This window comes from Pan paniscus, chromosome 2, assembly GCF_029289425.2.
Source record: "Pan paniscus chromosome 2, NHGRI_mPanPan1-v2.0_pri, whole genome shotgun sequence".
Taxonomy (NCBI): Eukaryota; Metazoa; Chordata; class Mammalia; order Primates; family Hominidae; genus Pan; species Pan paniscus.
Genome location: NC_085926.1, coordinates 139,478,859 through 139,493,273, shown reverse-complemented (window position 1 = coordinate 139,493,273; position 14,415 = coordinate 139,478,859). Strand labels below are relative to the sequence as shown.

Genomic DNA, 14,415 nt, shown 5'->3' with positions numbered 1-14,415 from the left:
GTCACTGATTTGTTAGCAAATATTTATTATTTATAATAATTTATTTTATTTTTTTGAGACAGAGTTTTGCTCTTGTTGCCCAAGCTGGAGTGCAATGGCATGATCTCGGCTCACTGCAACCTCTACCTCCTGGGTTCGAGCAATTCTCTCGCCTCAGCCTCCCTAGTAGGTGGGATTACAGGCACGTGCCACCAGGCCTGGCTAATTTTTTGTATTTTTAGTAGAAACAGGGTTTCACCATGTTAGCCAGGCTGGTCTCCAACTCCTGACCTCAGGTGATCCGCCCGCTTCGGCCTCCCAAAGGGCTGGGATTACAGGCATGAGCCACTGCACCCAGCCAATAATTTATTTATTATAATTCTTAAGGAACTATGGGGTAAATACAGAGATATAAAGTGAAAGAAAACCCAGTAATTAAGATGGACTATAGGCAGGGTGACTATAGGTCCCAGTTTGCTCAGGACCATCCCTATCAGGACCATTCCTATCATCCCAGAATAATCACTAATAGTATTTTTCACTCTTAAAAGTGTTCTGGTTTAGACATCAAATTATATGGTCACCTTGTTTATAGAACTATCCAGGTTATCCTTTCTAAACTCTGCAGGGAATAGCATATGATTCAGTTACACTCTTATTTTCTTCTGCATCAATAGTAAATGTCACTAGGCAGAGTGCCAATATAAAATGAGAAATTGAGCTTCACAAGCTTTTACACTTTATAGCACTGCACATATCTTGTTGTAACTACTAAATAATAAAGGAAACTAGGATATTAGGGCAAAATACCCTATGTCAGCTTAGGGATCTAGAACCAAATCTGAGACAGAGGCACACTATGGCGATAGTCCATTAGAATGTGAGTGGGTGACTCAGAGCAGATCAGGAACAGACTAAACTCCTGGAACCCTTAAATCCTTTCTCCACTGACATTATCAACTCTAAACATTCTGATTATATCAGGGGAAAAAAGATCAGATGCTACCATAGCCTCAGTCACAAAACATGGAAAAACAACCCTCAAACAAAGACAGTACATCATAATCTTGCCAATAAAAGTCTGCCTACAGTGTCACAAATGTTTCAACAATGTCTGAAAAATAAAAGGGCAGCTTTTTCTTTGCCTATTCTTTTGAAAGACTTTCTCCTCAAAAGCCTTCAATGGTTGCCTAAAAAAATTTTGGTTAAACAGGCACTATTCCAGATGAAAAATATTCCAACGGACTTGAATTTTTTAAATCATCATTTTTCACTTACTAAGTCTCTGTAAGAATCCTAAGTATAAAAAAAGGCTCAAACATGTATCTCAACAAAATAAATACTCTGGCAACCAACTGCTAGTTGTGCTACAGAAATTGAATGAAGTCTTTAACATTTGGCTTTGCTAATTTGGATTCATTAAGTTAAGACTGTGATACATAAAATACAGTACTTTCTTCAGGCCCAGTTTAGATGTAATTCATTTCTTTCCTTATTTTTTAATTCTTAACTTCTAGACTATATGGGATAGAGTACTTCAAAGGTAACTTTTCTTTATAAATTTTCAGCATTTTACGATAATGCTATATTTTGTTTAGATGATTCAGGACTAAAGACTCAAGAAATTAAAGATCCTTTCAAAACATTCTTAACTTCTGAGTACAGTGATTTTTGTATGCTGCAGGCCTTGTGTTAGGATATTATATACTACAGGTTTTTGTACATTTATAGTAACTTTCCTCAGGTTAGTACCAAAAATTTATATTGTTCATTAAATGTTCAATAATGTATATATTTTTTACTATGGCAATTAAGTGCCCACTCTACATCAGGCACCATACAAAGCCTTTACCCCCAGAGACCAGAGGTTCTCAACCAGAGGCAATTCTGTCCCTCAAGGAACATTTGGCAATACCTGGAGGCATGTTTGGCTGTCAAAACAGAGGCATACTTCTTGCATCTAAGGGGTAGAGGCCAGGCATGCTGCTAAATATCCTGAAACGCACAAGCCAGCCCCTCAGAATCAAGAATTATCTGGCCCCAAATGCCAACAGTGTCACTTTGAGAAATCCTAACCCTAGACATCTGTAATTTGTGTTTCTAAATGCACTGGCAAAAGTAGTTGTTGTTAAACTTATTTAGGTATTTTCAAAGCTGAAAAGCACAGCTTTGTGGAAGAAGAAAAAAGAAAAAGGAAGCCTTTTTGATGAACAGTTTAAACATTATTATTTAAACTGGGGATTGATAATAATCATATATATAAAATGTTATTTCCCCATGTTATATGAAATAAATATTAACAATTCCAGAATAAAACCATCATACCTTTTTAACTGCTATAATATATCCTTCTTCTTGAAACATTTTGAAAAATTCACACATGAATGTCTCTTTGAAACTTGACTAAGAAAAAACAAACACAGGGTTTATATGTGTTAAATAGAGAATTAAGAATAGAATGGACTGTATTTTTAAGCTGAGGATTAAGGCCTAAAAGGACTCAATTATATATTTTCAGAGAGTTCAGGGCTTGGAGTGGAAGACTTCTTTCAAAGCTGTCATGTGATTATGGCCGAAGCAGGCAGACAGACAGACTGTCCTGCACCTCCTTACTAGGCTCTCTTGTCTTGTTTAGCAGTTTTCATGGAACTTTTTGTTTTTAATGTTCTCATTAAACTTTTTTTCTTTTTAAAACTTCTAGAGACAGGGTCTTGCTATGTTGCTGGGACTGGAGTGCAGTGGCTATTCATAGGTGCCATCATTGTGCACTACAGCCTTGAACTCCTGGCCTCAAGTCATCTTCCCGCTTCGGCTTCCTGGGATTAAAGACACAAGTCACCATGCCCAGCTTCTGAAACTGTCCTCTTTAACAGGTGACTAAGAGAGTATCTACTTAAAAGACAGCTATTGTGTGTGTGTGTGTGTGTGTGTGTGTGTGTGTGTGTGTGTGTGTGTGTGTGTGTGTGTGTATGTTTTGTTTTTAATTTGGAAGAAGGTAAGTCAAGGATAAGGGATCATAGGATGTAACAACATTTAGAAGTGTAAAAACAAAATAAAAGATGTAAGGACTTACCTTGCTTTTGGACAGACTCCCCCAGCTTCCCAAAGTTTGTATAGTTTTTGAGATGAGAGTTAATGTTCTAATTGTCTGTGCATCCTAAAGAATGTAAAAAAGACCAAACCTACTAAGTTTTCAAGAAAATAGTTTGTATAAAAAAGTAGAATAGAGTAAATGGACTACATTGCTGTAAAACAATGACTCAAAAACGTTCAAACCACACACAGTTAAAATCTAGCTAAGGCTGGGTACAACTCACTGGCCTAAGGAATTAAGAGACTAAAGAAACCATACATAATTAACAATTCTTCCCAAAGTAATTATTAAAGATGTGGTGCTTTTAAAAGTCACACACACACACACACACACACACATACATACATATATATATATATATATATTTTTTTTTTTTTCCTGAGATGGAGTCTCACTCTGTTGCCCAGGCTGGAGTGTAGTGGCGTAACCTCAGCTCACTGTAACCTCCACCTTCTGGGTTCAAGCGATTCTCCTGTCTCAGTCTCCTAAGTAGCTGGGATTACAGGTGTCTGTCACCACACCTGGCTAATTTTTGTATTTTCAGTAGAAACAGAGTTTTGCCATGTTGGCCAGGCTGGTCTCGAACTCTTGACCTCAGGTGATCTGCCCGCCTTGGCCTCCTGAAGTGCTGGGATTACACGCATGAGCCTTTTGGCACCAGCCAAAAGCCATAATTTTATCAATATTATATATAAGTTGTTTTGTACAGTATGGCACCTTGGATTACCTGGCAAATTATAGTCACTTCTGGAATAGTCACTTCTACTTTACTACCTTATAACTTAAAATGGCAGTTTTAGGTGTTCCAAATTTTCTGTGCTCAGCTCACCTCTAAACATATTCAATACTTTAAATGGCTTTTGCAATTAACTCTTTTCACCATGGAAGCAAAGACCTAAATTCAGCTTAGGAAATGTGAAGTCACCTAGTTATTTTTGGATCTTACCAGAGGGTGATTATTTGGGTCTATTATCCAAGAGGTTTTTCAGGCCTGTCTATCTGAAAGAAGTAATATATAGTAGCATATAAAACTGACTAAACGGTGTTCCCTCAGGAATCTTTGCTCCTTCATTTTTTTAAAAATTGAGATATAATTTACATATGACAAAATGAATAGGTATTAAATGAATACCCTGCTGAATTTTCACCAATCCATACATTTGTGTAAGTTTCTATCAAAACACAGACCATTTTTATTTGTTTTAAGGATTCAAGTAAACAGTATCTTGCATCTAAAAACATATCCAGAAAAATTTAGATACAGAAAAGCTTTAGTTTGATTTTTGGCTCCCATTCCTTGATATTTTAGTATCCCCCGAACCCCCACATTGAAAATAGGCAATGAATGTGAAGGGGAAGAGATGACCAGAATATAAGGTAATCTGGAAAGGAAGGAATATCTGAAATATGATCCTTATAATATACTTATAAAGTAGATACACACCTAAATTAAGGCTATTCAGAAAACATTTTAGCTGTAACATCTGGGATTTCATTACATCTATAAAAGGTCCCTACAATTCTCTGTCTTTGAAGAAAATAATATTCTTAAAGATGTCCTGGCACCTGTACTCATGTTTCTTGCAGCACTATTTACAATAGCAAAGTCATAGAACCAACCTAAGTATCCACCAACATCTGTTACAGGAATATGCAAATTCAAGTACGAATACAAGCAGACTCACAAGTTCAGAAGTAGGTGTTCTGTTTATGTCCAGAATGTTGCTACCACGCTTTCACTGCCTCAGAGTTCTGTGCAGCTTTAGTAACAAAGCCACAGAATGGACAGCCCTGTGAACAAAAGGACACTGGCCCACTCTCTGCTGGGGCTACTCACAGACCATTTATCCTTTGGCAAGAAAGGGCGTGGTGCTGCCACTGCAACATGGTTCTATTCAGTTCTCACAAAGTTAAGTGAGTGTCAATGTCATGTAGCCGTTGAGAGAAGAAATGGGTATTCAGAACCTGGTTTAACTCTAAAACTCATGTGTTTTCCCTACACTACTGAGCAACTCCTCTTGGCTGTGAGTTTCCTAAGGGCAAAGAGTATCTTACTCATCACTGCATCTCCAGTATTGAGCATGGAATGATACATTATAGGTACTTGAACATCTGTCTAAGAGGTTGGAAGGGATAGGATTAAGCTCACAGATGATAAAGACTGACTGACTTTGAATCCCAGTTAAATCCAGTTCAAATTGAGTATGATCAAATCATAATTTGTCAGTTGTGTGAGCTTGGAAAAGTTACTGTATTGTGATTTCCTTATCTGCACATGTGGATGATAACAGAATTTACCTTACCAGGTTGCTAGGAGGACCAAATAAGTTAAAACATAAAGTAGTTAGAACAAGGCCTAGTACAAAGCACTAAATAAATATGGACTATTGTTATTATTTGTTATACAAATCAGCAACTAGGAGCAATTAGATAAGATTATAAAGTATTTGGAACATAAAAGCTTAAAGAATCAGCCAAATTACACCATATAAGAAGGAATCAGAAGTATAGCAAAAATAAAGAATTTTAAAAATTAAGAAATAAACATGTAAATCTATGCAGTGGAGATTTAGATTTTTGGTAATTAAATAGGACTCCAGAACAAAGATTATATGCTTAAGAAATTTTTAAATCTCATGTTTACAGTATTACCTCAGGTAAATAAAAAGTGAAAATACTGATATATTTAACAAGTTATATTCCAATAAAAGTTCCTACGCCTTTCACTATACTGCATTCTTGGTTTCTTTTTCTGTTTTTACTGTTAATGCTTATCCAGTTCACCTGCTATTTAATATTTTCTAATTATATGCTGTCAGTTTCATTGCTACTGAAATCTATCTTAGATGCTGTTTCTAAATTAAATGGAATTTCTCTTGTAGCCTTCTTTCTTAGAGAAGAGCCTCTTCAAATTTCTGTGCAATTTAAAAATATCTGCAAAATTAACCTATTTTAATAAATCAGGAAAGTAGATTTTGTTTAAATAAAAAACTTATCAAAATGAAACCTGTAACTAATGAAAAAAAATCTTATGGAAATTTACAACCACGCACAGTAGCAGATGAAAAAATATAATAAATCCCCTTTGTACTCATCACCAAGCTTCAATAATTAACAACATTTTATTACTCTTGTAGAACATCTTTTAACAACAACAAAAAATAGGATTATTAGCCTCACTTGAAAGACTGAAATGGCCAAGAAAAATGCTGAGTAAATTTAAGTATCAGTTATAAGAAAATACAGCCTAGTGAAATTGGTTTATTTTATCTTTTCTTCATTTTAATAAAAATTTAAAAAATGGAATAAAGCATTCAGAAGAACGAACACTTACTGGATGATGAGGTCGCAAATGAAAAGTATGAGGTGATACTACAGCTACAGCAAAGAAACGAAGAAATACAAAGCTGCTCACTGCAGAATACTGAACATGAGGGTCATCTGCAGGAAAAAAATGGTGAAATGTCATGCACAAAAACAATTAAAAAACAAAGATGATAAATTAAAAAATATAGAAAAGACATGTAAACTAGGAGAGCAACATAATTTGTCTAGTAAGAACTGAGTTGATGAAATGATAGTGATATTTATGACTCAATTAAAAGAAAACCCCTATGATTAAAAAAATCCAAAAGAAGTAAGAAATAATATGAAAAAAGACAAAGCTGCTAGGTTTTCAGAAATATTTTAATTTGAAAAATACCTCTTTCCTTACCTGCAAGAAGAGACTGCTAAAATTACAACAGAAATAAAAGTAGTATCTAGCACTACCTAGTGGTAACACTGAATCCCTTAAGAGTATGATACAAGGCTACTTTCAGTTTTAGGTTCTTGTTTCAATTTCCCCCCCAAAAATCTTGATAATATCAAAAGTTATGCAACAAAAACAATTAGGCAGAAATGTTTACTTTAAAAAGCTATCAACAGTCCATAAATAAAAATGCAGATGAACTGAAGACTACTGGTGGCTTTGATCATTCACCTACAACTTTCGTTTCAGACTGGAGTCAACACTTTACCCAACAGACAGATGGTGGTGAAGCAGATGGTGAGGGAAAGAATCTTTAGTTTGGTTCGAGTTTTAACTCTTCTAAGTCATTCAGTAGGTAACCATTAACAAGTCGTTTAATTTGTCATTCTTTAATAATATCTGCTTTCTACCTGCTGTCTGCCCTGCCCTCCTTCTTCCCCCATTCTTCTAGGGTAGTAAGAACAACAAAAACGAGAGAATATGAAACACTTATGGCAACAAAACTGTCACTACTATAGTCTACTGAGGATATGATAACCATATTAATAGTTAAGTCAACAAAAACATAACTAAAGAGATACATCTGCATGGATATAAAAACATAAAGTGTTAGCCGGGCGCGGTGGCCCACGCCTGTAATTCCAGCACTTTGAGAGGCCGAGGTGGGCGGATCATCTGAGGCCAGGAGTTTGAGACCAGCCTGACCAACATGGAGAAACCCCGTCTCTACTAAAAATACAAAATTAGCCAGGCGTGGAGGCACATGTCTGTAATCCCAGCAACTCGGGAGGCTGGAAACCTGGGAGGCGGAGTTGCAGTGAGCCAAGATTGTGCCATTGCACTCCAGTCTGGGCAACAAGAGTGAAACTCAGTCTCAAAAACAAAAACAAAACCAAAACCCAAAAAAACCCCATAAAGTGTTTAAGATCATTTATATAAAGAAGAATTAAACTGCTAAAACAGATTTAAGGCCAAGATCACCAGTTAGTATAGAGTATAGTGAATGGCAGCATGTAGTTTGGAGTAGACTAGGCCCAGATTTGAGGCCCTGCTTGCCTGTTGGCCACGCCATAGACCTTGGTAAAGTTACTCAGCTTCTCTAAACCTTAGTTTCTCACCTAATGGGAGTAGTACCTACCTCATGTGGTTTTGTGAAGATGAGAATAGGAGACAATGGAGGCTAACATGCTAACACTGTGTGTGTTACTAAGTAGTCAATGTGATTATCATGATTTAACTATTTAAAAATATAATTTCAATGAGCATTTCACCTTTCCGTGTGCCTCTGGCTCCCCTTATTTTTGTTATGAAGATTAGATTTAGTTACTTATTTGCAACTATAATTAGCAAAGACATTTAGATCTAAATTTATCTACATGTTAGACAACTCAGCCCCACTAATTTAGTAATGGGTCAATTTAGTAGAAGTGCAGTTAACTGCACACATGTGTGTACAGGGTGAGCACATGCTTAAAAGAACATAAAACTGCAAAATCTCTTCAGATGGCTACAGAAATAAACTTACAGTTTTGCACAGCTGGTTAAGACTGATAATTTAAGTACCTGTCTAATTTTAGCCTCCTACCCACCACCTCCCATTATAGACAGATCTGGAAAGCTACCTATAGCAAGTTTATTTACTTATCAGAAATATATTAAAATGTGAATAATTCTAAGTATTAGCAGTGACAGTAACACTTAATTTTATGAGAAGTTTCTAAGCAAAACCTTGACATAGCTACTTTTTCAAAATTAAAATATGCCAGTTACTGATATATGTACCTTAAAACTCTATGTATGTTACAACAGAAAGGTTTCTAATGTCTAAGACCATTTCTGTAAAAACCTCTCACCACCAAAACCTTATTAGCATTCTCAAACTGTCAAATCTCGTCAATTTTATGGAACTAAAGATTCTCACTATCTGAATGCATGCAGCTGGAAAAGATAGTTGGTATAAATAACAAAGGTATTTTTAACTCTCATAAGCATCTGGTATAAGTGCTTACTTATATAATGTTACAGTTCTGAATTTTTGCCTTTCTTTAATGGTGATTTTGATTTGCTCTTTGTATAAAGTTGCATTATACTGAAATAAAATGGAATATGAATTTTGAGATTTCAAGAAAAATCAGATTTCTTATGAGAAAGATAGAATCATTTTGAAAAACTAAAGAAGGTTGTACTTAAAAACCTTAGGCCGGGCGTGGTGGCTCAGGCCTGTAATCCCAGAAACTTTGGGAGGCTGAGGCGGGCGGATCACGAGGTCAGGAGATCGAGACTATCCTGGCTAACATGGTGAAACCCCGTCTCTACTAAAAATACAAAAAATTAGCTGGGCATGGTGGCGGGTGCCTGTAGTCCCAGCTACTCGGGAGGCTGAGGCAGGAGAATGGCATGAACCCGGGAGATGGAGGTTGCAGTGAGCCAAGATAGCACCACTGAACTCCAGCCAGGGTGACAGAGCAAGACTCCGTCTCAAAAAAAAATAAAATAAAATAAAATAAAAATAAATAAATAAATAAAAACCTTAAATATCTCACACAAACCAAACATGTAATTAATATCTACAAAAAAGTCAAAGAAAAATAAATGGCATGTTTTAGTAAAACAAGGCACTTACTAGGAAATCTCTGAGTAGCCATCTGCCTTAGAGAATAAAAGATATCACACATTACAGTGGGGCAGCTCATACTTGATTTTACAATTGTATTGAATAACTTGTCTACATAGTAGCGCAGATTCTCCTGCAGGATTTAAAAAAGTAAACATTAAGATTTTGATGTTCACACATCTTCAATAGCCTTCACGAAAGAAAAATGTAAGAAAATGAGGTTTATTAGACAGTCACTATCTAACATTTTTTAAAGTACTGTTACCCTTTTCCAAACTCATTCAGTTTAAGGACAATTTATATACTGACTTAATTTAATAAATTAAATTTAGATTTGCTAGGCGTAAGAGGTGAATCTATGAATAAACCTCACAAGAAGCAAGAGGGAATAAAATGATCCAAAAGGAAATCACAAAATAACTCGGATACACAAGCACAAGGACATTGTGACACTATTATCCACTGCAATAAAAATTTGTGACCCTAACACAATCATTGTTTTTTCAGAGGCCACTGAAACTACTGACTGATAAAGTCACTGTGTCACTTAGCCTGATCAGTTTGAGCCCAAAGGAACGGCTAGAACGGGGGCTGCAACTAGCTATAGCTTAAGTTCACTATTGTTACTAGAGCCAAAAAGAGACAATCAAGAACAAAAATAAAGTGAAACCACTGAGGAAATAACATTCTAAAAACTAATCCTAGGAGCTGGAAGTGCTGCTAATAATAAAGGCTTATGTGAAGAATAAACAGCACTGCTTCCCTCTATATGGCTTTATTATAATGTAAGTGGGAGAAAGGTACACCATTAAGACCAATTTTAATGCAATTATAAATAATATAACAAGGACTTACCTTATTATTTTCTACATTATCTCCCTCTTTCAATTTAATAGGATCGATTTCACAGGATTTTGAGGAGTCACATATCTGAAAAATAAATTTTTCAGTTAATGATTTTTTTCTAAGTAGTCTGACAAAATGAAAATAACTTATTTTTCTGATAATAAAAGTTAATCATAGAAATTTAAATTGTAGCAAAGCGTAAAATGTCCTATGCAGGGATAACATATACAATTTTCTTAAAACATGATATCAAAAAGTATTTGTCATATATTTGAAACTCTAGCTAAAATAGAAATCCCATAACAAAGAAATAATGTAGATTATACTATACTGTACCTTTTGAGTAAAAATCCATTGACAGAGAAGTAAATAATTTGCTTCTAAAGTATTCAGTCTATTTTTTCAGTAACACATGAATGAATAAATCCTTCCCATCAATAGATCACTTGATAAAAGGACAACTATCATAAGGCCACAAACTATCATTGTTGGAGATATATTCTGTACCTCATCAAGAATAGGTTTTAATGTTACTTTCAGGTAGTGCCCTCCCACTATTTTCATCATCTCATCCAGACATCGGGTAGCCAGGGAATTTCCTCTAAAAATTGTGTTTGCATCTCTGAAATAGAAATAGATGAAACCAAATGTAGTAAACAAAGGTTTTGAAACCAATAATATAACATACTTGACCAATTTAAGAAAGAAGCATTTAGCTGAAATAGATTAAGACATACTAGAAGGCATAAGTGACCTACAATTTTAGTAATTTTTACCATTTATTTAAAAGCTTGCTGCCATTAGGTTTTTCAAACTTACCAAAAATATATTAAAATAACGGCCAGGTGTGATGGCTCATGCCTGTTATCCTATCACTTTGGGGGTCCGAAGCAGGTGGATCACTTGAAGTCAGGAGTGTGAGACTAGCCTGGCCAACATGGTGAAACCCCATCTCTACCAAAAATACAAAAATTAGCTGGGCATGGTGGCCAGTGCCTGTAATCCCAGCTACTCAGGAGGCTGAGGCAGGAGAATCGCTTGAACCTAGGAGGCAGAAGCTGCAGTGAGCCAAGATCATGCCACTGCACTCCAACCTGGGTGAAAAAGCGAGTCTCTGTCTTAAAAACAAACAAACAAAAAACTCAATACACGTGTGTGTGTGTGTGTGTGTGTGTGTGTATATATGTTTTTTTAAAAAGGCAAATCATGTTTATGAACCAAAAATGTGGAGTATATGTATGTCTCTGTGTGTAAAAAAACAAGTGTTAGACTATGACGTGAATGAGAGGTCACTTGATTGCTTTTTAGAATGTCATACATATGCATATAAGGGTGATACATAATGAATAAAGAAAAAAACACTTCTGCTCTGGTGTTTTAACTTGTGACACGTGAATCATTACATTAAGAAGCAGATTAGTAACAAATGAAATTTCCTGAGTTAAAGAAAAACATCCTTCATTAATTGTTGTCCTTAAGGTAGGTGAACACTGTTTGATAGCTTAACTGCCTTTTGTTATTTGTTAAGTACTTCTTTTCAGCCTACTATACAGTAAGGCTGATCAATACAAAAAAATTCAGACTACAAAATCAATCTGTCAAACCAAGGTCCAATTTCAACAACATGTAATTAACATTTAATAAAATATAACTCTTACTGTGTATCCTTCAAGTCTAATTCAGCCACAGCAGTGGCAAAAGGAACAAGTTTATCATGGTGCAGCAGCAGTCGTACAAGGGGCAAAACAGCATCATTTTTATCTCGACATATTTCACTCAAAATGTAAGCAGCTGAGGCAGATATTGGCTAAATACAGAAAGGTAGAAAACAAGCACAAACATCAAGGAAACATGATTAACTGTTCAATCACTAGCCTGTAAAAGTAACTGAAATAATGTCACTAAAGCTGTTATACAGGACATTTAATTTTCGAAATTTTTTATCAGAGATGATTGTGGGAGCACATGTAGGAATCATAGTACTCTGGTTCAGATAAATTAAAATGTGTGTATATATATGTATGTATATAATTTTTACTGTTTTAATAAGACTTGATACTCTTGAAATCTTTTCCTTATCATTTATAGAATTATTTTAGCCGTTTCGTGTTAAATCATATCCTTAAGATTCTTAACATACTTGAACATCTGGTGATTTTAGCAGCAAAGTTTTCAAAGGACCATAGTACTCTGAAGGAAGCACGTAGTCTTCTGTATAACATATATTTAATCGAAGAGACCCCAGGTCATCAGTTTTGGATGACTTGTTTCCATTGTCTCTTGGCTGTAGCAAGTACCTAAAGTAAAAATATAAGGATTCCATGTGATGGAAATGCATTCAAGCCAATGAGGCAAGTTAAGAGTTAAGTTATAAAAAAACTAAACCAAAAAAGTCAACTTAGTATTTATAGTTAGGAAGCTTCATAAGTAGCAGGATACTCATCTTCAGAAAACTAATATTGGTTATACATTGGATTACAAAGCTATAAACACATTTTTATCCAGGAAACAAAAAGCATAGATATTACAGAAATTAAGATCTCAAAGGAGTTGAACAAGAGTTTGATTAGCTTGCAGGTTTAGAAAAAATGATAATAAAAGGTAAACATTTAAAATCCAATGTATTCTCAAAAATAAATTTTTAATAACTAAATTTAAGAAAGAGGCATTCAGCTGAAAATTAAGACAGTCCGGGTGCAGTGGCTCATGACTGTAATCTCAGCACTTTGGGAGGCTGAGGCAGGCAGATCACTTGAGGTCAGGAGTTCGAGACCAGCCTGGCCACCATGGTGAAACCCTGTCTTTACTAAAAATACAAAAATCAGTCCAGCATGGTGGCAGGTGCCTGTAATCCAGCTGCTTGGGAGGCTGAGGCAGGAGAATCACTTGAACTCAGGAGGCGGAGTTGCAGTGAGCTGAGATCCCGCCACTGTACTCCAGTCTGGGCTTGCCTGGATGACAGAGCAAGACTTTGTCTCAAAAAAAAAAAGTAGATAAGACATATCAGAATGCATAAGTAACCTTGTTTTAAAGTAAATTCTTTTTCCAAAAATTTGAACTTAAGAGAAATTTGCAGGACCAAAACCAGAAATCTAAGAGTTTAAAAAAAAAAAAAAAGCTTTTTATCATGGGAATTTAAAAACACAAACAAAAGAGAAGAGAATATTGAACTCTCATGTACCCATTATCTAGCTTAAACAATTATCAACTGAAGACTAATCTTGTTCGCAGTCACAGAAAGAAAAAAATTATGTCCTTTGCACTAACATGGATGCTGCTGGAGGCCACTACCCTATGCGAATTAATGCAGAAACAGAAAACCAAATACCCTATGTTCTCACTTGTAAGTGGGAGCTAAACACTGGGTATGCACAAACACAAAGATGGTAACAATAGACACTGGGGGTTCCAAAAGTCGGGAGGGAGATGGGGGTAGGGATTGAAAAAACCATCCGGTACTTTGTTCGCTACTTGGGTGAAGGGATAATAAGCCTAAACCTCAGCATTACACAATATACCCATGTAACAAACCTGTACATGTACCCCTGAATCTAAAATTAAAAAACAATACAAAACAAAATTGGATGAAGGCTGATAAAAATTGTAAAGTACCATTGACAATCAAGTATTCATATTTCCTTTTTGGGGGGATACTCAGCAATATGCTTGCCTAAATTTGAAATTTATGATTTGTTGTTAGTGTAAATACCTATTTTTTTCTAGACTATATCAGGATTAGAGAAAGGCAATTTTTACTCTTAAAGTAGCCTAAGTTGGCAAAAACAATTGAACTCAACTAATTTGGACATTAAAACTTCAGAATTGCTGGGCTTTAGCCAAAATATATCTTTCTCGGACTGGAAAAAAAAAGTTTGCTACTCATTCAAGATATCACAGGAGTTCCAGGAGTTAAAAAATTGTTCAAACTCTTAAAAATTTATTTATCTAAAATAATATGCCAATTACAAATACTTCATCCCCTTTATTCCATTAGAGCAAAATATCTAAAAACATCCAGGAAAAAAACTTAACGTATTCTTATTCTTCAATAATTCATTATTTTAAAAAGGCGTTTTCTTGCGCTGTATATAAAATAGTGAATCTTTGCTTTACTTAACTATAACCAGAAAC

At 35.3% G+C, this 14,415-nt stretch overlaps 1 protein-coding gene across 4 annotated transcripts in view; it reads right to left on the bottom strand.

The window, feature by feature from the left end:
• RASA2 (RAS p21 protein activator 2) overlaps window positions 1-14,415 on the bottom strand; it is a 129,089-nt gene that overhangs the window by 32,655 nt on the left and 82,019 nt on the right. For all 4 annotated transcript variants that reach the window (XM_034957524.2, XM_034957522.3, XM_055110565.1 and 1 more), the window contains exons 10-17: window positions 12,425-12,581; window positions 11,943-12,091; window positions 10,792-10,906; window positions 10,294-10,368; window positions 9,448-9,571; window positions 6,408-6,514; window positions 3,053-3,136; window positions 2,305-2,382 (exon numbers count right to left, since the gene is read on the bottom strand). In XM_034957524.2, the coding sequence (XP_034813415.1) occupies window positions 2,305-2,382; window positions 3,053-3,136; window positions 6,408-6,514; window positions 9,448-9,571; window positions 10,294-10,368; window positions 10,792-10,906; window positions 11,943-12,091; window positions 12,425-12,581 (889 nt within the window). The remainder of the gene's footprint in view (window positions 1-2,304; window positions 2,383-3,052; window positions 3,137-6,407; window positions 6,515-9,447; window positions 9,572-10,293; window positions 10,369-10,791; window positions 10,907-11,942; window positions 12,092-12,424; window positions 12,582-14,415) is intronic.